This window comes from Manihot esculenta, chromosome 9, assembly GCF_001659605.2.
Source record: "Manihot esculenta cultivar AM560-2 chromosome 9, M.esculenta_v8, whole genome shotgun sequence".
Lineage (NCBI taxonomy): Eukaryota > Viridiplantae > Streptophyta > Magnoliopsida > Malpighiales > Euphorbiaceae > Manihot > Manihot esculenta.
This window is the reverse complement of record NC_035169.2, coordinates 31,644,227-31,670,240: the sequence shown is the minus strand read 5'-3', so window position 1 is coordinate 31,670,240 and position 26,014 is coordinate 31,644,227. Positions and strand designations below refer to the sequence as shown.

The following is a 26,014-nucleotide window of genomic DNA, read 5'->3' as shown; positions in this document are numbered from 1 at the left end:
AAATAGTTTCGTACTAAATAATTATAAGTTCTTTATGATTTCCTTCCATAAAGGATGTGGGACGCCACAAAAGCACAACACAGCGCATTTGCTAATGTTTATAAAAAAAAAAAAAAGAATTATTGGCGGACCACTGGCCTATACATAGTTCGTCACATAACTCGTTATATAATAAAATATAATGTAGAAGAATCCTAGAAATCAAACATATAGAAACACCACACGTATCCTTGTTAATTATTTAAACATATTAACATTTGATTCACACACATTAACTGTATCATTAGTAGTGATAAAATGATTAGGAACGCTGAATCTCAATCTCCCAGATAAGTAATATGCTTTGGTACTGTAGTAACATGCCTTTTATCACAAGACCAAATCAAGCTAAACATTAACTGCATCATTGATTAGACAACTATACTTTATCAACCATTAACACTGTTAACAGCAGCAATTCTGACCCAACTATCATCCCATGTATGAAACTTTACATTCAACAACAACAAATAATCCAACCGACTGATTCCTAACAAGTAGGAATCGACTATATGAATCTTTTTTCGCCACTCAACTCTACCAAACACCAAGTCAGCTCTATGAAACCTGGAGAAATAAATCATTCAGTACAACCTAATAATTTTCTTTACGCTAGAGGGGCACGTACACTCTTTGATTGCGAATAAGATCAACAACAGAGAATGGAGGATTGAAACAGTAATACTCATCTGGGGCATGAAACACACCCAGAAGAACGCATTACAGCTTGCTTGACTCGACCTTGCGTACACCATTCTCAAAGTACAAGACGCCCACTTTCACTCTTCATGGACGCGCAAAAACTATGAGAGAACAATTCAATTGTATGGGTTCAGAAGAATGGCAGACAAGCAACTGTGAGAAACTACAGATGGAGCATGACCAGTCTAAAGAACTCCTTTTTTTCATACATTCCAAATTGAAAGAACACACCAATATTGATCATATTCACAATGAAATATCCCATTAGGTTTCTCTACCACTAGCATTTCACTTCCTTCCACCAACCATCCCTTGGCTGGAAGGTCCTGACAAGCTTGGTGATGTGCTGCTGGTCATCTTAAACCTTCCATCTGTATTGCCAAGAACATTTAAATCTTCAAATAGTCTATATGAGGGAATAAAGGGCTTCTGTCCTGGAGGTGCAGCGTTCCTAGGTCCAGAATTTACTATAGGATCACCATTCATGGCTAATCCATTGACCCCTCTTGTAGGATAGGAGTTATAGTGCTGCATGGGCCTAGATGCTTGTTCAGGAGTATAAGATGTACCTGCATTGGCTCGTGGGGTTGAAAACAAATTATTAGTGGCAGACATATGACTTTGGCCATTGGCATAACCAGGTGTAGCTGCCCAAGGTGGCGGAGGATAGCCAGAAGAGTATTGAGAATTCTGTGATTGCAGTTGAGACTGAAACTGAAGTTGAGATTCAGGTCGGTATTGTAGCTGAGATTGCGCATTTGGTTGTGGTTGAGATTGAGGTCGAAATTGTTGCTGATGCTGAGTATGAAGTGGTGGTTGAGACAGAGATTGGAATTGCTGCTGAGGCCGAGGACGTTGTGATTGAGAATGAATCTGAAATTGCTGCTGAGGTTGAGGCTGTGATAGTGGTTGAGACTGGGGTTGGAATTGCTGCTGAGGCCAAGGATGCTCTGACGGAGATGGAGATTGGAACTGCTGCTGAGGTTGAGGTTGAGGCAGTGATTGTGGTTGAGGTTGGAATTGCTGCTGAGGCGGAGGATGTTGTGACTGAGATGGAGATTGAAACTGCTGCTGAGGTTGAGGTTGTGACTGAGATGGAGATTGAAACTGCTGCTGAGGTTGAGGTTGTGGCTGCAGTTGAGATTGAGATTGAGGTTGGAATTGCTGATGAGGCCAAGGTTGCTGTGACTGAGACGATGATTGAGACTTCTGCTGAGGTTGAGGATGTGATTGTGGTTGTGATTGAGATTGGGGTTGAAATTGCAGCTGAGGCTGAGTATGCGGTTGTGGTTGAGATTGAGACTGAAATTGCAGTGGAGGTTGAGGTTGCATTTGCTGCTGGATTTGAGGCTGTAAATGGGGCTGAGATGGAATTTGTAAATGGTGTTGGGGTTGAGGCTGGGCCCATGGAACGATATAATTGTTGTAAGTTGATTGCCCTTGGTTTCCAGGATATGTCTGGGAAATATAAGGATACCCTTGAGTGCTTGAGGCTGGTACTTGAGGCATGCTCGGTGTAGCAGCTGTTGGAGTATGAGGTGTGTGGGGATGATCCGATGTTGGTGTTGATAAGGTGATACTCAAAAGGTCAATTATATCTTGCTCTTTTGTAGTCCTAACTGGTGCAGGTGGATCAGGAAGAGCTAGTGCAGTGCATGGAACAGGAGTTGAAATGGTGGTGGTAGAAGCAATAGCCTCACTGGTTCCGTATGTGCTTTCAGATGGACTTGACTGTGGTTTTGAATGCCTACATTGACAGGGGAAATAACAAATATGAAAGGAAGTTAGAACTCCATGAAATGCATCATGTAGGTGAAATGCCAATAAAAAGAGTTCAAGGAGTCCTCCATAAAGGTTGAAGAGGAACTGAAGGATCCAAATGGATCCATCACAAAGCCAAAAAACGAGGTCTACATCCAGAAAAGGTCCAACATTTTATGTTGTCTGGTTAAATTGCATAGTTTCTACCAACCCTAAACAACATGTAAGATTAAGCTTCAGTAATACCTCCGAGCTAGCTGTGCAAAGTCATCCTCCTCTTCATCTTCTTCATCAATAGGGCTCCTTGGTACATTAGCAACTGACACATTGGCATTAGTGCTAGAACTTGGGCTGGCGTCTTTTACTTGAGTTGGTTGGATATTGGAGGAATATTCTTCAGTGGACTTGGGACCTAAATTATCAACTTCAGCTGGCATGGGTGAACCAGAAGCTATAGCATCATGTTTGGCAAGCAAGGTTTGTATTCTATCATTTAATTCAAGACCCTGACCAAGAAGTTCCTCATCCCTGCCACAAAAACAAGACACTTTGAGGCTTGCACACACCAGAATTTCATTGGCAAACACATTCTCTCTTTCACACACCCCCACCCACCGCCCACCCCCTGAGCTAAATAGTTTCCTCTATCAGATCAAGGACGTGCTAAAAGCTTGACAAGGCATTGCCAGTATTAAGACATTTGAAGAGAACTAACCCAGTTGTAGTTAGCATCTGCATCAACTTTTTCTGGTTGGATCGACAGCGATTGACAAGATCAACTATAATTTCATCTTTTAGAGCCTAAAAGGAAACAATAAACATTTCAAACAATTACTCCAATGTTCCAGAGAGAACAGAGAAAAGGTAATCATTGCACACACCTCGCGATCATCAGGGTTCACAGCTTGCAGCATGTCATTTAAGAGCTCCACAATACTCCGCATGGAATCCAAGCCTGACAAACTAAAATAATTAAGAGAAATATCAGTTAAAAGAAATCAATAGTTTTAGTATTTTTAATAAGTATGACAGAGACTATTACAGTGTGTCAACTCTTACCTTAAGCCTTCAAACTCCATTGCCATTGTTTCATCAAGTCTTCTAGAAGAATTACTAGGCATCCCATATGCAGCTTGAGCATGCCTCAATGTTGAATGAGTAACAGGAGGTGTAAAAATTGGAGCTGCATCCGGGGACCGTTGAGGGAATACCACTCCAGCACGCTGCCATATGTATAAACCATAAGTTAGAAGTTCAGGCTCTAAAGGTTAATTGTACATATTGTCGACAGTGTAATATCAATGATAATCCCCACAAAGAATTTTCCTTATATTTGAAACGCTGCAATCCTATTAAAAATGGATGATGGATCACAAAATCAGCGTGATCTCAAAACAGGCTAAGACCCCAAGTGCTGCTCCGCTACTGAATGATGGCCAACAATAAGAGGCTCGTGCCATAGGCAAGATAGTGCCACCAAATAGAATAATTTAATACTAAAGCTAAATGCTTACCCTTAGTTCTTCATATGCCCAATAGTACTGAGAATGTTTTCCCCCTGGCCCCCCAAAAGCCTCTTGCCACGAGTCCAGCAAGATCAGAATTTTATCTCTTACATGCATATCAGCCTGCCAACCATCGAAACATTTGTTTTAGGATTTAGGACAAGACTTAAGCTCCACAGAAAAGATGAAATATAGAGAACCATGGCCAAAATGCCAAGCAACAAGCAAAGTAATAATAAATATCTTATCAATTATCAGGAAATGCATAAAAATAAAAGGATAGGTGATACAACAGCAACCTGTTAGATAATAAAATATGGTAGCAAACACGAAAATAAGAAACCCAGCAAAACAACTTAAATCTCAATCTGGAATGTCAACTGTGTTCATTTTGTCTAAAATGCAACGATAGTCCATCTAACCTAAAATAACTTCAACAAAATTGCTACGACTACAATTACCGAAAAGAAAAAAAAAAGGGCTGCCTGCTAGATTAAACAACTAGCAAACTTTGTTGAAACATAATTACTCGTGTCTATTTGACTGCTGCCAGAGCATAAACATACTTGTAGCTTGACAAAAAACAGAAGTCCAACAATTCATTGGTTCCCAAATGCAAATGGTTCAACAACATTATTACACACATAAACCTTAGTTACACCATTACAACTTTCTTAACACTTTTACTATTTTCATTAATAGAGTTAAAGAAAAAACACAAGAACAGATTGATTCTGGAAACAGAATGGATTCAAGCCTTCAAGTTACATGAAAATCCCAAACCAACCATTATATTGATTTCTAAGACATGGAGTAATAGCATCTTATTACAAACACAGCAACAATGAATGTTGGTGGAAACTCTTAACAGCCTTGCATGTGAGAAGAGAAATACATTTACCGAGAGAATCAAAGGGTACCTTCTTTTTTACAATTTTGACCATCTCACCCAATATGTTCTTTTCAGCAATTTGGAAATGGACGTAATCACCACAGTTCTTCACCATTGTTTCTAAAAGCTGCAGAGAAGATATAGCACACAGTGATAATCACGAAAAAGAATAAAAAAATTTGGATACAATGGCATTATAATTCCTGAATTAATAAAATGTTTGCAAAAAATAAAATGTTCTGGAAAACAGACACAATTATGCAATAGGATTTTAGCTCAAAAGAGATGTGCCCAGCTCAATTAAAAGATAACATAAAAATTACTCCAACAAACATACCGTTAATGCCAGAAGTTGCACTTTAGGGTTCTTGTGCTGTAACCTTTTTTTCACAGCTTTCACAACATCTTTTGCTTGCCTAAGAAATCCAAAATCTACTAATCAGCAAAGCAAAACAAAACTCATTTTATGTTCCTAAAAGGCAGTCAACTTTTCAAAAAATAATTAATAAGAGAAATTTAATTGAAATCCACCACCACCACCACCAGCAGACTAGGGCTCTATTCACCAAGTGATCTGTCCTCAAATAAACGCAAACTCTATTACAGGTTTAATCGATCCTCTCCCTTCAATATAAGCAGTCTTTACAATAAAGCTTGGGGAAACTTGTTAACCATGAAAAAGTTCAAAACTTATGCAAGAGATTTCTTCTCCCTTCTAGGTTTCCTAATTTCTTAGACTGGATAAAGAAGAAACTTAAAAAAAAAAATGAAATTCGAATTTAATTCATCAGAATAAATTAAATCAACACTACAACCCTGCAATTTTGCGAACATACATATCAAGAAGAACAACATAAACACACAGATGGCAACTCGCCTATTTTTATCTGTAACCATATGATAAGATAATATAGCAAATAATGAAATTATAAATAAAAACACAAAAACATAAAAAGTCAAATCCAAAAGGAACAGCAAGAGGTTTGCAAATGATAAGAAAAAGTAAAAAAAAGCTTTACCAAATATTTGAATTAACAGAATCGCAAATATCGATATTCATAGTCCAATCAGGACCGATTAGAAGATCACTAGTCGCCTTCTCCACCGCCACAGTAGCAGAAGAAGAAGAAGAAGAAGCCATAGCCAAAGCCATCTCTATCTCTGCAAGAAAAGGAGAATCCTTGCGAAATTTCAAGACAACTGTGCGAAGAAGAAGAAGAAGAAGAAGAAACACCAAGTCCAAGTCTAACTCGATTCAATTTCCAGGAAACCACAACGAGGCGATGATAATTACTCTGTGAAAACAAGAAAAAAAGAACAGAAACCCTAAAAAATCTATCCGTTTCTCGTATCTTTCCCGGAGGTTTCTTTCCAGCTCCTCTGCATAACTGATTGATCCTTTTTCTCTTAATAGTCTTCCTCTCTCGTATTCATTCTTTCTTTCTACTTCAAACCTTCTACCGAAAAATCCGTTTTTTTGTTCTGTCTTTCCTTTTTCTTCTTCTCTAATAACCCCTCCCAGCTTAGCAATTCTTATCCACTTTACCACGCTCCATTTCAACGACTAAAATACACGAACAATTGAGATGAGAACGCGTGGCAAAGCTGAAGACTTTGGTCTTAACTAAAAGCTGTAGTTTACGGCCCAGCTTTTCTTACTTTTCTTACAAACTTTTGTACTAGTTTATAAGCAGGGACAGCTCGGGTATTTGATAAACACCATGTTTGGATAGCGGAAGTAAAATAAAAGAAGGAGAATAAAAGAAGGTAATGATTAAGGAGGAATATAAATTTTTATTAACGTGTTTGGATAGTAATAAGGAATATTGCGAAGGGTTGGTTTTCAAATAATAAAATTATAATTTTAACATTCGTTTTATTTTATAATTTTTTTTATTTTTTATAATTATTTTAAAATTATTATTTATTTTTTTATATTATAATAATATATAAATTAATAATTATAACTCTATTTAATAATTTTTATAATTATTCCAAAATAAATCAATACTATCACACTTCACTTTTTAAAATAATAATTTTTAGTGTTTAAAATTATCAAATCATTATTTAAATTAATATAAATATAATTTTTATACTGATTAAAATATATAAAATTAAATATAGTAAATTTTGGGGGAGAGAGAGAGTGGGGGATTGATCGGAGTGAAGGGGGGTGGGACTCAAAAAGAAAATAATTATGTGTCACGATCGGGGCCGGCTTTGTCTGTATTTATAAAGAAAAAGTAAAAAAAGAAGAATAAGGAGGAGGAGGAAAAAGAAAGGTCAGTTTTGGCATATAACATAATGGACCAAATCCAATTGGTTGTTAATTTCTTAGGTCTAATTCTGTGCTTCTCATATTATTCTGTGTTTTTTTTATGCCATCCGATTGAATTTTTGATTTGATGGCTGCTTACTATTAGCATTGGATTCACTGTTTTGGTTGGACATGCAATGCAAGTGGTCCTATTTTATTTATATGTAATTATGTTCTCTTATGACCATCTTTTAATAATTAATTTATATTGATGATCCTTGGCATTTATCATCTCCATATGAGGTCGGACTTGTTGATTCAAAATTTATAAAATTTTCCTGATTCGACCCTATAGAACAGATAAAGTCACTCACAAACACAGGGTCCATTCATTACAGACTCAGTATGGTGACATGACGTAAGGAAAGAATAAATTCAGTCAGTTCGCAACTCTACTTCTACGCGTGTCGAGAGAACCGTCTGATGTGAAGAGGATAATCTAGTGTGAAGAGAATATTTGACACTTTTATATGTACAGACCTGCATGATAAAAACAGGTAAACTGTAGTAGAGAGTCCATTACGTGTCACTATCAGATAAAAGGAAATGAATAAAAAAAGAAGAATATCTTTCTCTCCATCTAAATTTACATAACTATGAAAACTCTATTCTTTAGATTTTAGAATATCATATTTATTATTATAACATAAAAAAATTAATAATAATTAAAAAATATATTAAATAGTTTATGTGATTTCAAAAATTCAATTAAAAGATATTTCACGGTAAGTGTTAATAGTTAACTTTTCTCACATTTTATTGTATATATTAACGATAATAATACTAAAATTTAATAAAAATAATTTTTTAATTATGCATTTAAAACTGCAGAGATTAGTCGGTCTATTTTGAAAATATATAGACTAATTAATTTTTTATTTTTTTAAATAAAAAATTAAGGATTGAGAAAGAAAATTTAAGAATTTAAATAAATATTTATGATCATCAAATTATAACTGTGAATATAAGTAATTAATTATCATACTAAATACTAATTTTTCATTATTTTGAGTTTATTCTCTGTTTTGTCAAATTGCATGGTGTAATGGAGTTGATGGGCGTCCAGGGGTAATTTAATGGCAGGATTTGTTGGTATCAATAAAATATGCCGCTGTTTTTTTGAAAAATAATTTATATTTATAAAACAAATTTTATTAATAAATTTAAATATAAAAATTTTAAAGTGTAAAAAATAATCTTATTTTTCTAAAAGAGAAAATTATTTTTTCAAATGATTTATTTTTTCTTTTGATTAAGAAAATATTTTTTATTAATTAAAATTTTAAAATATTTCAAACAATAAAAAATATAAAAATATTTTTTAAAAAAAGTATTTTTCTTCAAATAAATCTACTAAATTTAATTTCATATCATAATCAACTTATAGATTGTTAAATTAAATATTTGTATTGAAATACATGTACAATTATTTAAAGCATATATAATAAGCATATTGAGAATTTAACCTCATATAAGTGTGGATTTAATATTTATATATAAATTTTCATTCACTATGTACATTTTATGCTGTATAAATTTAGATATATATAATATTAAACTTTTTTTTTTACAGTGCAAGAGTAATGTATTAAATTGCCCAAATTCACCTCATATCATTACAATTACAGATGAGGTATACACTCATAAAGTATAAAAGCCAATTCAAAAAAATCCAACCAATTTTCAATCAACCCAAACCCAACCTGACATGGAATAAAAAATAAACAGTTGAAAAATTACGTGACATGCATACACCCATAATAATTATTCCATCTACTATATCTCTTTATTGGTATTTATTGTCGTGTTGGGCGTTGCAAAACAGTAATAATCGTAAATTAAAAAGAATACCGTAAAAACACCACACTTGAAAACCATGAGAAGTTAATTTATAGAAAGAAATATAACAAAGAATAACAAATATATAAATAGTCATTATTGAAACTAAAAACAAGTTGAACAAATAATATGATTGATTCTATGTAGCGACATCATTCACTAAAAATAAAGATTAATCCATGACATTTTCAGTCTATTATAACTATAGAGTCATCTTGAGGAGTCTAACAAGGTCTCCAACACTGATTATTATTGATCTATTTAAAATCTGACGAATAATATTTGAGTATAAATTTCAAATCAAAACCAAGCAAACGTAAACAAATATAGACAAAATAAACACAAAAAAAAAAAATAAATCAACTTAAAGAGTCTAACAAATTCTCCAATGCTGATTATTATTGATCTATTTAAAATATAACGAAAAATATTTCAGTGTAAACTTGAAATCAAAATCAAGCAAATTCAAATGAATTTAGACAAAACAAACACAAAAAATATACGCTAATAGTTCAAATAAGAACATAGAATAATAGAGAAAAAAAAACATAAAACTAAACAAGCACCCTTTTCAAAAGCAAAAAAATATGAGGGTAGAAAAACACAATCAATTTTTCTTGGTAGGGAAGAAAAAAAAAGCTTAATTAGAAGCCTGAAAATTTGTTTTAAACCCAATCTTGTCGTTTCAATTTTTTTTTTTTCTATCTTTTAATGTCTATACTTCTTTTTGAAAATATATATATATATATATATATATATATATATATATATATATATATATATATATATATATATATATATCTTGACACTTAATTTCACCAATAATAGTTAAATTATTATTTCTTATTATAGTCATTAATTATAATGTGTACAAACAAAATATGTACAAAATTAAAATATAAATTTAATGAATTTTTTCTTTAAAGGCAAAGTTCTCATTCCAACTTCACAATTTTTATAATAATCCAAAATTTTGAAAAAATAAATAAAATTCTGGAAATTAAATTACGGTCTTATTTCGCTCAAATCCTCTATTTTTTAAAAAGGTACTTCTGATAAATTATTTTCCTTCATTTTAAAGAAGTAGCTCTCTTAAATTTTATTTGAAATGTTTAATTTTGAAAGAATTTAAAAAAATACGTTTTTTAAAATTTTTATATTTGATAAAATTAATAGTGTAAAATTCAATTCTCTTGAATTATTGTAATAATTGATTTTAAATTAAAAATAAATATTATGTTAGAATTTCATAAAAAGTGATTTTATTTAAAACTATTTATATCAAAATTACTTAATTAGTCATTAAAAACTCTTTTTATTTTTATTTTTTATATTTTTATTTATTTTATTTTTAAATTTATTTCTTATTTTTTAATTAATAATTACTCTTTACAAAAATTATTTTAATTTAATATTACCTACTAATACTTAATATATTTATAATTAATATTAAAAAATTATTATATTATTTTATTAATTTAAAAAATAATTTTTATATTTTTAATGGTAAAATATTATGTAAAATTGAGATTTTAAATGTTATAAAAATATTAGTAATAATTTTTCATTGGATGTAATAAAAATAATTATTATTTATAAGAACAAATATTTATGTTTAATTTAAAAATAATAAAATATAAATATATTTAAATTTATTATTAATTCTTTATCTAATTTTAAAAAAATCAATTAAATTCTATCACATTTAAATTGATTTCAAATAAATAATTTTTTTATAAATAGAAATAAATTAAATTTTATTAATAAAATTAATTTTTTTTAGAAAAAACACATACCAAACAAGATTTACAAAAAAAAAAAAAAATCACCTAAACAAGTTTAATATATTAACTTTTTAAGAATTAAAAATTTTTTAATTAACTTACTTCCAATCAAATAAAATTTAAAATTTTATTCTATTAACAATAGAAAATGATGAACCAGCTGGAAACTAAAAATTTAATTTCATTTAATGACATAAATATAATTTTAAATCATTAATTACTAATTTTGGAAAATTAATTTAAAAATTATATTTATCAAACAATTGTATATGTAGTATAAATTGAAAAGTGATCAAATTAAAAAGATAATCAACTAATAAATAAATATGATAAAATATAATTAATTAAAAAATAGGAAGATAATTGATGTATTGTATTGGTGGGGTAGAGCCAGTAACCAAGGTTGGAGTGTCTTCATAAATCCAATCAATTTGGTTAGTGGGAATCCTTAATTATCAAATCAACTGGATGATTGAGTTTAATTTATTTTCTTATTCAAATAAAAAATCTCAAAAATTTACTTAAATACAGTATATTTAAAAAATTATTTTTAAAATTTTATTTCCTTTAATTTACTACCTCCTCTATTATTATTGTTATTATTATTTTACAATATAATGACTCCATTTATTTTATAATTTTTTTTTTATATTTATTGTAATTTGAATATTTTAAAAAAAAATAATTAACATAAAAATATTTTTTATTAAAAGAAAAAATAATTAACGAAAAATATTTATTATTAAAACTTTTACTAAAAATAGGCTAATTTGATCTAAATTAAAAGATTATAATAAATTAGGTTAATAACTTAATATTGATTAAAATTAAACATTAGTTTAAAGTTGCACTCCAAGGTTGAGCCTGGTGGAAAGTGCATCCTGTAGCCTTGAAAGGTCTAAGGTTCGACTCCCCCAACCCCCTATTTCAAAAAAAAAAAAAAAACATTAGTTTAAAGTTGAGAGAAAAAAAGGAATTTAATTAAATTTAAAATTAATAGTGAAGGGAAGAGGCCAGTTGATAGAGATGGGAACTAAATGAGATAATGGTGTTCAACGATTAATGGTCGACCACCCAAAAATTGACAGAGATGGAAACTATTGGAAGCGGCAGAGTGTACACTAAACAACACACTTCAACCTCTTATCATCATCCTTATCCTCATCATATTCTTTATGCATTGCCAAGCTTTAAGATGTATCTAACTGCGTACAAAACAATCCAACAACTAAAATCAAAACAACTGAAAATCTAAGAAATCCTAAAAAAATAAAGAGTCTTTCACAGCCTTTGCTAGTCATGTCAATTCGATGTCTGAAAATCAAATGTATAGAGCCCCTGGAATTTTCAATAAAAGACACATAATAGAAACCCTTGAAAAGTCCAAATCATCCATACACTTCAAACATTTTCTTGTATTTACTTCAAACTCTTATTGCAATCAATTGACTATCTCATTAGTATTGAAATTGAAATAAATTATTTTTAAACACTATCCACAGCTTATGTCAAAATGAAAAAAAATAATTTATGGAAAACACTGCACCCAACATTTTTTTTATTATTAAATAAGTGTTAAATTATTTTTTTATTCTACCGTAAAATATAAGTTTTATTAAAATACTTATAAAGAGATCATAGATAATTAATAAAGCCCAAAACTCACAATTCAAAAGTGTCCATACCGAAATTTTTGCCTAACCCAGTGATACCTACTCGAGAAATTGAAAAATTCAAAATTCACGATTCAAAAAATGTCCATATCGAAGTTTTTGCCTAATCCAATAATATCTACATGAGAAATTGAAAAATTCAAAACTCAACCGACGCAATATTGTGCACTAAATCCAGCACTCTCAAGGATGCCATTAATGTCTCAACTACAAAAATTGCATTGTTGCTTTGATCAGGCCAATAAAAGTAAACAATAATACAACAAACCAATCGACCATGACTAAAGTAATATGCAACAGACCCTTAACAAATCAACACTAATCAAAATATTAAAAAAGTCAAAATCACTAATAAAAAAAAACCAGCAAATAAAAAGGTGTTTCACCGTATTATTAAGAATGAAATAGAACCCCAAAGAACAATAATTACCACCACCGATAGAGGGTTAGCCCACGACGATTTCAGATTTTCATAAGTAAAGAGCCATTTGTAGAAGCACAGTCCATGCTTCGGCACCAAATAATCACTAACTCCCACAACTCCGATAAAGTGACACTTCGACTAAGACTCAAAACAAAATTAAAAAATTCAACCAAAAACAATAAATGAACCAAACATTAAGCTCAGCATAACAAAATATGATTAAAAAATAAACCATATCCTTATATACAGTAGGCATCCTTCGTCGGAAAATAAAGGAGCCATAAAGATTTTGCATATTTTCTTATCATTTTTTTGATTCTCGTGTTCTCTAAAAATTGAGAGAGTCTTTCATTTTTTTTTATAGTCATTATATTAAATCTCTATAAATAAAGTTAAGCAAAGACGATGCAAGTTTTCTTTTGCCTTTATCCATAATATTAAACTTTTCTCCCTTAATCTTTACTAGTACATTCCTTATCTATTATATGCATCACGTTAATCTATTTTATTGCACGTGCATTTATAATTCTAATAATATACTAAGAAGATGATCAGTGTGTAAAAGGTTGGTATCCTACCACAATCTAATCAGGTCATGCTCGGGCTCACTCAATTTGTGTTGAGGTGAGTTTCCCTATTTATTATGATTGGTCAAACTTACCTCCAATACTTAACCTTGAAGGAGTCTATCCATCTGTTCCGAATTTTAATAGAGTCATGAGTGTTGTTATGATCTTTGTAACTCAGTAGGTCAAATTTTCTACTGACCGATCGGACCAATGAGGTAGATTTATGAAACTTTTCTAAATCTCGTGTACACGTATCATTATTTCAATGAGTCTTATTATTTATATGTTATTAATATTTATTTTAATATTTTATAAATTAAAAAAACTCTTAATAATAAAATTGTTAATTAATAAATATTAAAAATATTGTGAAATTATTTAATTAATTCTGTGAATGTGGCGATTTCTTAAACATCATTAAAAGATTAGATGGCACATTTTTGTAAGCTAATTTTTAATGTTTACCTTACAGTTCTCTGGTCATAATACAACACGATTGTATCATTAGATTCATTTCAAAAAAAAAAAAAAAATTAACCAATAAGTGTCTGGGGGCAGTTCACTGCATGCTCAATTGAAAAAAAAAGTGTGTATTTTTTAAATACTAATTACTTTATTTTTAAAAAAACACATTTCAATATATTATGTTTCAATATATTACAATTTAAAAAGTTAATTGATCATTTTATTAATTTTAATCATTAAATATTATAAAAAAATTTTAAAATATTTTTAATATAAAAAGACAATTAATAGATTTTTTATATATTTAAAAGATTAATTAATAATTTTTTTAAATTATAAAAATTAAATAATAAAATATTTACCAGTTAAAATTAAAAAGAAATTAATTAGTTGAATTTTTATAATGTTACTAAAATTTTTGAAAATTAAAAAAATTATCTAATGAGTTGTTTGATGATATTAAATAATATTTTTAAAAAAAATTATATTCAATTTAGATCTAATAATTCAAATAACATCAATTATTCGGAGAATCTAAATATAATAGTATATTATTCATAAGATTTTATATCTTATTTTATCTAAACTCCATATCCTACCTTATTAATTTTATAATTTACTCATCACATATACTGATTTGAGTATCAACTAAAACAATCCATCCATTATTTTCTTTTATTTTATAAATTCATACTTAAAAAATTATGATATGAACAATATTAATTAATCTCGGAAACCATTTGCCCTTCTTCGTAAATAAGAAGATCACAATACATTTAATTTTGTAACATATGCATTATACTCCATTAACTACCAATTGCAAAAGAAATGCTTTTGGAATTGACCAACTCTATTCATAATTCTTTTTAAAATGAAAACGCAATCTCATATAAAATTTAATTTTTCAGTCATTATTTATACACGTAAATAAACATAATTAAAGAAAAATTTCATTAATGCACTAAATTTTATATAATTAATAATTAAAAAAATTAATTCTCGTATGAAAAATACTTTCTTTAGTTTCAAAAAACCATGAAAGCAGATAGATGGCCCAGCTGCATGCAAAATAGATACCCTTTGGTCCAAAAAAAAAAAAACCAAGAGACAAGGAGGATGGGCCAGGGACAGGATTGTTCTGTTCTATTAAGCATAGGTTTGTGTCTTGCTGTTCCTTCAATGGATTCCTTCCTTTCTTTCTTTCCCTATTAGTCAGATCAGGAATTAGATTACTATTCCTTTTGCAACCACAAAATTCCCTTGCCAACTTCTCTTAAATTCTGGTGTTCAAAATAAATATGAAAGCTGAAATTCTAAATTTTACTCTAAAATTTATTATTTAATTTACTGCATTATGTTAAAAATTGCCATTTGATTTTATTTTTATAATGACAAGTGTTATAGTAATAGATTATTCTAAAATTTTTTAAAAATAATAAATAAAAAGATTGAAAGTACTATATTCATAATAAAATTAATATTATTCGGGAAAAAAATTAATAATATATAAATTAAATATTTAATTATCTAATTAAATATAACTAAAAGAATATAATTATAAAATAATAAATTCAAATTTTCATTTTACAAAAAATTAATAAAATAAATAATTATTAAAAAATTTTATATTAATTCTAATTTAAACTTTTAAATTATTATTTTAATTTTTAAATTATTATTTCAATTTTTAAATTATTATCTGATAAATTTAAAATTTCATCCTGCTCTATTTGATAGATCTGATTTTCCTCTGATTTTTTTTTTGATTCATCATATGTGTCCCTCAATACTTGATTCGAAAAAGAAATATGCAAAATGAAGAAAGATGGTCAGGGGTCTACCAAGGATGTCCGGTGAAAACACTTCGACGTTCAAATCAGATTTTATGAACTAGAATAGTATGAATAGACAAGAATTACAGAGAGAAAAATAAAGAAAAATAGAGTTCATGAAGCAGAAGGAAGAAGAGAGAGAATCTCCTTTTCTCTCTTGTGATGTATATCTGTCTCTCTGCTACAATATTAGCTGTCTCTGTCAATACGGATGTGTCAGAACTTCTCTCCATGCCAGACGACCATTTAATTCTCTCCGGCGCGCATGCGGATAGGACTGCGAAGTGATTGAACCTGCTATTTTTTCTCACATCACTTCATGGACCGGACTTCTTCTCATTGAATCCAGACTCATAATGAACCCGACCTACTCTGCACACTCGAGACGCTGGATCGATTTTACTTAAGAAAAACTATAACTTTTAAGCTATAGTTCTCATCTTGGGTCCAATAAAGAAACGGTCAGTCATCATTATCAATCAATTTTATTGTTGTAGCATGTTAAGGTTACGAAAATATAACTGCACAAATGGCTGATTTAAATAACATGATAAATTTTATTAATTTTTAATTACACAAATAACAAAAGAATAAGTAATATAATGAAATTTATTAATTCTTACATGCACAAGTGACGACAGAATAAATAACATGATAAATTTTATTAATTCTTACCTGAAGAAGTAACGGTAAAATTAAAACAATTTTAAAAAAATCATAACTTAATTAGTAAAAAAAGCTTTTTTACTATTAACTCTAAAATTTATTTAAATTTAAAAGAGTGATAATATTATACATATTATATTATGTCTTACAAAATTCCAATATAAGCATCTTAAATTCAAATTACTATTGCACCAATTAAAACAAAAAAAATTTAGATCACCAATCAAATATGGGTCAATCACGTGCATCTGTCTCTATTTTTTTTAGAAAGATTACTCCCTTGGTTGCTGGGAGATAGTCGGTTTTCAATATATAAAAATAAAAATGTTAATTTAAAATTATAGCAATTGAATTAGAACACAAAAATACATAAACAATAAAATTGTTATCTCCAATTGTCTTTTTTCATACTCAAAATTCTATAACTTTCACCAATAAAAATTAATTAAAAATTAGTTCAATTAATTATTTCTAATTTTCCAACTTCTCAACACATCCATCCTGTCTAATATGTATTAAGAAGAACAAAGAAGAAAGAACAACAATAAATTCTCCTCAGCAGTTCATGTCACAATGCTTTCATGAGGAAAGAAACACACAACTTAGAATCTAAAGTTCTCTTCAACAGTTCATGTCATTATCAACCTCCACTGTTTATGATCTAAATAACATGTGTTCTCAAAGAGAAAGCAACAAAGAAATGCAAACCATTCTTCTATAAACATCAATACGTTGCTATCTAATCATCACCACGGCGATCCTCATTGATCTCGTCAAGAATCACTACAAGTGCAACTATGAAGGCATAATCAACATTGGGATACACAGTCACGCCAAAATTATCCGCATCAAACACAACACTTGAAAGTGTGTGCTTCCTATGCATCTGCATTAATTACCCATTAATTAACATCACCTTAATTATCGTAAAGGTAATTCTGTGATCATAATATTTTTTAAGGATTAGAGCTTTAATTACCTGTGCAATGATGATATTGGATAGTCCAAGGTATATGATACATGACCTCTCAGACCAGCTTCCCTTGACCTTGAAATCAGGAACATTTTCTGCAGTGTTGGTAGCTAGGAATACATCTAATTCTGATTTCAATTGGATCATTGAAGACTTCTTCACACTGAAAATTAAATCTTGGGCGTTTGTGCTATCTCCTCTGAAAACTTGCCATCTCCTGTGCGCAGTCAATATCTGAACATGAATCAATACTCCATGGTCAAAAGAGCAACTCCATCCAACGATGATGAGTTTAAGCTCATCATTATCCTATCAATTTATTTTATAAAAATTTAATTCCATTGTTGTTTTTTTTTTATTATTAATTTTCATATCTAAATATACAAATTTCAATTTTTAACTTAAAATATTGCAATTAAAAAGTAGAATCCATGCTAAAAATTCAATTGAATTTTTCTAATGATTTATTTCATGCAGGGGCTCTAAAGGGCAAAAACAAGCTACTAATAAAATACAGAGGAGAGATAAATAAAAGTTGATAGAAGGAACCTTTTGCTGGAAAGTGGCAAGAATGTTACCAGCGGCATCAAGCAAATAGCGACGATCACGAATGCTTAATAGTTTACTTTTCACCTTGAAAATAAGGGTTCCATTAACGTCGGTGACGCCCAAATTACATTCTCCAAGAGACAAAAGCTTGGCAGCCACTCTCAGATCCACCGGGTACTGTGCCAAAAACTGTGGTCCGATCACCATCACTGGGGACTGCAATGGTTGATAAGTTGTCATCGCCGGTATCGGATTGCTTTGTTGACCGGCCATGATTAATCACACGAAAAATGAAATACAAGCTGAAATTAAAAACAAAACCACGGAGATACAAAGCTCGCAATCAAAGGATTTAGGTTTTCGACTTGCGTTGGCGCTGATATGGATTGGATCGGATCGGATCGGATCGGATGGGATTGTATATAGAGGGTGGTTGCTTTTGCTTTGCATGGAAGGAGGCAAGGTTATTGTACACGTGCTTTTCCTGATTGTAAGATTGGAACGCGCCGGATTAAGAATATTAGACCGCGAAATATGTCCAGTATGCGTTACGAATGCGTTTATGAAATGCGACAAATAATTGATGCATGAAGCAATATGATACAACTGGCCACATGTCAAGTACTTGGCGGTGCTTGATTGGATGATTTGTTGACGTGGTAGCATTCCGTGCTTCGTATCCGATATATTTGTGCATGTGCTTTTTATTTAATACTTTTTCCTTCCGCCTTTAGCAATAGTTTAAAATTTACATACCATAATTATGAAAATTATTAATAATTTAAATTATATTAAAATAGACATTTTTAATCTATCTTAATTATTCTAGCCTCAGAAAATTTTCTTTATTAATCTAATTAAAAAATAAAATAATTCAATAAAAGAATAAAATAATAATATATATTTTAAAAATTATAAATAGAGTTATTATTTTTGTTAAATAAGAATAACATTGAAAAAAAATCCAATTAATATTTATTAATTTTTTAAAAGCAACAAATAATTTTAATAAAACAATATCTAAAAGTGATTTGTTTTTCTTCGTGTAGATTGTAGTAGGGTCAATATTCGATTCACTAAATAAATTGAAAATCGATATTCTAGTATTTAAAAAAATTGAATCGATTTTGATAAAAAATCAAATTGAATTGAATCAATTTGATTCGATTAAATTCAGTTCAATTTGATCGATTTAAATTTTTAATAAATTTTTAATTTTTAATACTTTATTTTTAGTATTTAAAATTTAATTGAAATATTTTAATTTTAATATGATACAATCTTTTAATATTATTGAAAATAATATATTATTATCACTAATTAGTTCAGTTTGGCTTATTTAATTTTTTTTCTGATCAAAATCGGATAGAACCGAAATAACTGAAATTTTTAAAATTAAAAATCAAATTGAATCGAAATAAATAAAAAATCGAACTAAATTTTTATATTAATTCGGTTCGATTGATTTTTTCAATTTGAATCGAATACTGCGTGCTCCTAAATTCTGGTTTTTTTTTTAATGAGGGCAATGGTTTTCATGAAGTTGCAGATTGAGGTGAGCCGGTGAACAGTTGCTGATGGTGTGTTTCTTTGATTTGGGTGGTTTAATTAAGTTTGAATTTATATTTTAGTTTGGTTTTTGATTGGGGGCTCGAGTTTAATTTTATTTTCTCCGTGGTTATATAGTTCTTATACCAGTTTGTATAGCTTTCGGAATCTTTAAAAAAATGCCGTATATTATACATTGGTGAAGAAAGAGCAAGTGAATGAAAATGTATAGTTTTTAGCATATGCTATTAGCTCGGCCTAACTACAAGGCTGAAGGCCCTTCGACTTCAAGTAGAGTTCGGGCTTAACCATGTCTAATTACATATGGCCTGTGGTCATATTTAATAGGGATGCAGTTTTTACCTGTTTAATTTAATATTTTTTAATAATTATTAAATTATTAATAGATTATTATAATTCTATTTTATTTTATTTTATTTTTAAGAATTTTTTTAAAATATTTTTTAATATTTAATAAAATTTAATATATTTAAAATGGATATAATAAAAAAATTAATAAAAAAATTATATTTTTTAATATGAATAAAAAGGTAAAGTGAATAAAAATTATAAAAGTAATCATTTGTATTTTAATTCAAATGCTTGAATTTTAAATTTAGTATCTTATTTTTTTAAATTGATTGTAGTGATATTTGCTAAAATGAAGATGTGCTGCTAGTGACCAATCTATAAGAAAACGTGACCTTCAAATCACAAATGTAAATGGGGTCTTATCTATCTCTCATGACGGTAGTTTCTTTATTTTTTTTTTTCAAGCTGTCGTGATCTATCTCTTCCTCTTAGCTCAAGTTGTTAATGTTGCATGTGCCCTTTAAATGTTTTCTATCTTAGTTCCTTTGGGTTCAAGATGGTCTCTCTATTCTTTTAAGTTTTATTGGCATCTTTAGTATCATAAAACCACTTATTTAACCCAATTTATTTCCATAGCAAGTTGGGGAATTCCATAATAACATACATAAATAATATTAATATTTAATCATCATCACTATTGTCATCGTTGATCTCATCAAGCACAACCACAAGAGCCACCACGAAGGCATAATCCACATTAGGGTACACAGTCACAGCAAAGTTGTCTGCATCCAACAAAGCCATCTTCACAGTGAGTCTCCTATGCACCTGCAAAAATAACCCATCAATTAGTCTCCAGATTTGAAGAAGAGGTATATTATTTATATGTGAAATTGATCTTAGTTTTAATTAATTACTTGTGCAATGACAGTATTGGATTCTCCGAGATATATTCTACAGGATCTCTCCTTCCAGGTTCCTTTGATCTTGAAATCAGGAACATTTTCTGATGTATTACTGCATAAGAATACATCTAACTCGGTCTTAAATTGGATTATTGATGATTTCTTGGCACTGAAAAGCAGATCTTTAGCGTCTTTGCTCTCTCCTCTGAAAATCTCCCACCTCTTATGGGCAGTCGCAATCTGCAATTTTTTTTATCAAAAAAAGATATATTAGTTAACAATCTGATCAAATGGGAAATTAAGAGAGCATACAGAGACATACCTTGTGCCGGAGAGTGACAAGGGTGTTGCCGGCGGCGTCTTGCAGAAAATGACGGTCGTGAATGCTTAAAAGCTTGCTCTTCACCTTGAAAATAAGAGTGCCGTTGAGGTCAGTGACTGAAAAATTATTTTCTCCAAGAGCCAAGAGCTTGCTGGCGATAATGAGATCCACCGGATACTGCGCCAGGAACTGTGGCCCTATCACCACCACCGGTTTCTCCAGTGGCTGGCCACTTGTCATCGCCGGAATTGGGTTGCTCTGCCCCGAATTCATAATTCCTCAACAAGTCTGAACACAGGTTTTAATTGATTGTAATTTTAGCAAAGTTTTAAAATTAGCAACCGAAATTTAATATTTTAAAATTTACTTTTTAGACCCTATGAAATACTTATTATATATGGCGTACATACATATTAAATGTTGGTTTTAAAAATTGATTAAAATTATACAAAAATAAAAAATTCAGACAATAAATAAAAAATTAAAGTATTTGAATTAAATTATAAAAATATGTAATAGTGAGCTTTTATTGTCCAATTGAACTATATTTCATATAGTTTTAACCCATACATCTATATGGAAATAAATAAAACCATAAAAAGAGAAAACTCTTTTCTTTGTTTTTTTCTTAATCATTTGAGTAATTCGTCCTCATTTTTTTTATCAGAATTGCAATTTCAGGAGGTTTCATCTTCCATACTCAATTTTTTTTTTTATTAGTTATTTTTCTTCTAGACTCAGATGAGATAAATTTTAAGGCGAGATAATCGTCTATTCTTAGAATCTATATCGACACACATACCATAGAGTGATCTTCAAATCACATATATAAAAGTGGCTTTGTTTACCACTCACACAGCAATGATTTCTTTGGCTTGTCTTTTTTTGGCCGTTTTGACTATCTCTTCCCCTTAGATCAAGTTGTTCTAGTTGCATGTGCCCTTATAGCTTTCCACTCTAGTTCATTTGGGTTCAAGTTGGTCTCTCTGTTTGTTTGGGCTTTAATGGAATCTTTAGCTTGTATCAAAGAGGCGATTTGGAGAGTTCTGTTCCGATAACTAATTTATATTGCTCCTTATACAATGAGATTCAGGCTTCCTTGTAGTGGCTTCTTTACCTTTTCTAGTCATCAGCAAGCTTGCTTATTTGGGTATGACAATTAAAAATTTGTTAGGCACAACTGTGCAGTAGAGATGGCGATGAAGGAGACGGTAACATCAGCATACTGGTTCTCACTATTAATTTTAGGGTTTCTTCTTGAGCTTGGATTTCATATATGTATTTTATATTTGAGCTTAGGCCATTCCAACCCTATGCACCATTTTACACTATTTTGGTGTTTTACATTAAAATAATGCAATATTATCTTCAATCTTTTGCACCATTTTTAACATCAAAAAGCATATTTTATTTATATTATTCTCTCTCTTTAATATTATATTATTTATTTTATTTTAATTTTATTTATATATTTTACTCAAAAAATTCATATAATTTTATATATTCACTCTAAATATTTATATATTTTATATTTTCATCCAATATTTAAATATTTAATTATTTTATAAATAAATAAATAAAAATATATTAATTATAAAAATGTATTACTTAAATAATAATTATAAAAAAACATTACTTAAATATTAATTATAAACATGCATTAATTAAATATTAATTAGCAAATTAAAAATAAAATAAACTCATATATATTAAATTATCAATAAAAAATTACAAGCTAATTTATATGATCATATAATATATTATAAATAAATTTATTTATTTATATTATTCTATATAATATATTATAAATAAATTAATTTATTATAAATATTATTTATAATTGTGAATATATTAATTTAAATTAAATTTCAATAATTATAAAAGTATAAAATAAATTAAAAATATAATAAATTATGAGAGTGAAAAAAAAAATTAAACTTAATTAAAAATATATATAAGTTTTGAATTATATTATAAATTAAAAAAATAAAAAAAGATATAAATTTTAAATTATATTATAAATTTAAAAAAAAAATGGTGCTCCTACAATATTAAGCCAAATAGCGCAGCGCCGTTTTGGCGCTGCATTGGAGGCTCTATCTTCAATGCTAAAATGAAATTTGGGGCAGTGTTTGGAGATAGTCTTATAACATTGAGATTTACCGGTAACAGAATACTGGCTCACACTATTAACTTTAGCATTTCTTTTTGAGTTTGAATTATATATATATATATATTTTTTATATTTGAGTTTATAACATTGGGTTTCACTGTAATTAATAAAATATTACTTTTTAAAAAAAATAAAGAACATGCAATAAAAATTAAAACACAACCGATATATGTAAATCCCAACATGGAGGCCTCCACTTTAGACTAAGGGGAAAGCTCTCACCTACTCAGTGGGGGTAAAAGAGAGTGGCATATCCCAGCAAGCAAAGAGGGACGAGTCTCTAGAATGAAACTCTCTCATTAACACGTATCCAGCTTTTTTAAACCGGAGCTAGAGCTGAACAAAAATTTAACGGTTGAGCACTTCAAACCTCTGTCAACTCATTTACACTCTTTTAAAGGCCAACGACAACACCACTTATTTCAAATGCACGCAATTCAAGCTAAATCCTAACATACATGATACACCCATTCAAGTTAATCATAACTAGACATGAGATTACATGTTCTTACCAGAACTTTTCTGCAATCCAGAGCACAACCCACTTTTATTTCCATAGCTAGTTGGGGAATTCCATAATAACATACACAAATGATATTAATATTTAATCATCTCCCCTGCGGTCATCGTTGATCTCATCAAGAACAACCACAAGAGCCACCACGAAGGCATAATCCACATTAGGATACACTGTCACAGCAAAGTTGTCTGCATCCAACAGAGCCGTCTTCACAGTGTGTCTCCTGTACATCTGCAAAAATAACCCATCAATTAGTCTCCAGATTTGAAGAAGATGTAGTTTATTTATATGCGAAATTGATCTTGGTTTTAATTAATTACTTGTGCAATGATGGTATTGGACTCTCCAAGATATATTGTGCAGGATCTCTCCTTCCAAGTTCCTTTGATCTTGAAATCAGGAACATTTTCTGATGTATTACTGCCTAAGAATACATCTAATCCCGTCTTGAATTGGATTATTGATGATTTCTTGGCACTGAAAAGCAGATCTTTAGCGTCTGTGCTCTCTCCTCTGAAAACCTCCCACCTCCGATGGGCAGTCGCTATCTGCAATTTTTTTTTTTTTGGAAAAAAAGATATATTAGTTAACAATCGGATCAAATGGGTAATTGACAGAGTATGCAGAGGGACATACCTTCTGCCGGAGAGTGGCAAGGGTTTTGCCGGCGGCGTCTTGCAGAAAACGACGGTCGTGGATGCTTAAGAGCTTGCTCTTCAACTTGAAAATAAGAGTGCCGTTGACGTCAGTGACTGAAAAATTATTTTCTCCAAGAGTCAAGAGCTTGCTGGCGATAGTGAGATCCACCGGATACTGCGCCAGGAACTGTGGCCCTATCACCACCACTGGTTTCTCCAGTGGCTGGCTACTTGTCATCGCTGGAGTTGGGTTGCTCTGCCCCGAATTCATAATTCCTCAACAAGGCTCGACAGATAATACTGGTCCTCCCCTTATGCTTTGGTTATATACCTCTCAGAGGGACGGATCATGCATTTGTCGTGAACAAACTAAGTCCTACTTTTTTATTAAAAAAAAAGAAAAGTAAATCCTACTTTTATTTATTTTTTGAGAAAAAAAAATTACTTTTATTTGTTTATTTTAAATCTGCGTAACAGTCAGTTGGTCTAGAATTCAACGTTTAGACTCCGTCCGGCGAAGCATTTAAAGTTTTTGTTTAGTAATTAACTATTCAAAGTTTGACGGTGTGAATTGAAATTTTATTTTTTATAATATTTAATTAATTACCATCAAAATAATTATAAATTATTTAACCAATTAATTAGGGGTGATTATTCGGTCGGTTCGGTTTAAAACCGAACCGAACCGAATAAACCGAAAATTGAAATTTTAGTGTTTATGAAAACCGAACCGAACCGATTTTGGTCAGAAATCGAATCGAACCGAACCGGTCTGATTCGGTTCGATTCGGTTCGGTTTGATCGATTTCAATTTTTAATAATTTTTTAATTTTTTACCCTTTATTTTTAATATTTTAAAATTTAATTAAAATATTTTAATTTTTATATGATTTAATTTCTCTATATTATTGAAAAAACATATTATTATCACTAATCGGTTCGGTTCGGTTTTTTCTATTTTTTTCTGATTAAAACTGAACCGAACCGAAATAACCGAAATTTCTAAAATTAAAAACCAAACCGAACCGAAATGTATAAAAAATCGAACTAAATTTTTAAATCAATTCGATTCGGTCAATTTTTTCGGTTTGAACCGAATACTGCTCACCCCTACAATTAACTACTCAACTATTAGTATTATTTAAGTTAATTACAATATTCTTTTTCCTCTCATAATTTTTATACATTTTATTTTTTTATATATATTAAAAAATATAATTTTTTTATTATCTTTATATTTATATTTATTTTAAATATAAATTATTTTCTGTGAAATAAATAAAATTTAAAATATTTTGAAATTTTTTTTAAAAATAAAATAAAATAATAATAATCAATTTACATATTAATATAATATATAAAAGAAAAATAAATAAAAATATTTTTTTCCTTCTTCTCTCTCCTAATATATTTTTTTATTATGTCAATTTCAGTTATTAAATATAAATTTTAATTCTTTAAGTAGTACAATTTTTTTTACCAATTTAATTTATCAATTTTTACTTTTATTATCATTTAAATATTTAAAATAAATAAAATGAATATCAAATATTAACTAAATAGTAATAATTCATAAATTTTTTGAAATGTTTTTAAAAACATT

General features: G+C 29.4%; 4 protein-coding genes across 4 annotated transcripts; all 4 read right to left on the bottom strand.

The window, feature by feature from the left end:
* Positions 1 to 388: 388 nt before the first annotated feature.
* LOC110622053 (TOM1-like protein 6) lies at positions 389 to 6,388 on the bottom strand. Its single transcript, XM_021766405.2, has 9 exons — positions 5,919 to 6,388; positions 5,237 to 5,315; positions 4,928 to 5,026; positions 4,017 to 4,130; positions 3,562 to 3,725; positions 3,384 to 3,465; positions 3,218 to 3,303; positions 2,749 to 3,030; positions 389 to 2,488 (listed from the first exon to the last, which is right to left on the bottom strand). The coding sequence occupies exons 1-9, from the start codon at positions 6,050 to 6,052 to the stop codon at positions 1,030 to 1,032; spliced, it is 2,499 nt and encodes an 832-aa protein (XP_021622097.1). The 5' UTR covers positions 6,053 to 6,388; the 3' UTR covers positions 389 to 1,029.
* Positions 6,389 to 17,032: 10,644 nt separating this feature from the next.
* LOC110623593 (protein LURP-one-related 15) lies at positions 17,033 to 18,488 on the bottom strand. Its single transcript, XM_021768589.2, has 3 exons — positions 17,994 to 18,488; positions 17,451 to 17,678; positions 17,033 to 17,357 (listed from the first exon to the last, which is right to left on the bottom strand). The coding sequence occupies exons 1-3, from the start codon at positions 18,264 to 18,266 to the stop codon at positions 17,211 to 17,213; spliced, it is 648 nt and encodes a 215-aa protein (XP_021624281.1). The 5' UTR covers positions 18,267 to 18,488; the 3' UTR covers positions 17,033 to 17,210.
* Positions 18,489 to 20,455: 1,967 nt separating this feature from the next.
* Positions 20,456 to 22,380, bottom strand: LOC110623545 (protein LURP-one-related 15). Its single transcript, XM_021768529.2, has 3 exons — positions 21,081 to 22,380; positions 20,771 to 20,998; positions 20,456 to 20,681 (listed from the first exon to the last, which is right to left on the bottom strand). Exons 1-3 carry the CDS (start codon positions 21,351 to 21,353, stop codon positions 20,535 to 20,537), a joined length of 648 nt encoding a protein of 215 aa, XP_021624221.1. The 5' UTR covers positions 21,354 to 22,380; the 3' UTR covers positions 20,456 to 20,534.
* A 1,154-nt stretch (positions 22,381 to 23,534) lies between these two features.
* On the bottom strand, positions 23,535 to 24,775 carry LOC110621892 (protein LURP-one-related 15). Its single transcript, XM_021766172.2, has 3 exons — positions 24,410 to 24,775; positions 24,094 to 24,321; positions 23,535 to 24,004 (listed from the first exon to the last, which is right to left on the bottom strand). Exons 1-3 carry the CDS (start codon positions 24,680 to 24,682, stop codon positions 23,858 to 23,860), a joined length of 648 nt encoding a protein of 215 aa, XP_021621864.1. The 5' UTR covers positions 24,683 to 24,775; the 3' UTR covers positions 23,535 to 23,857.
* Between the last annotated feature and the right edge of the window lie 1,239 nt (positions 24,776 to 26,014).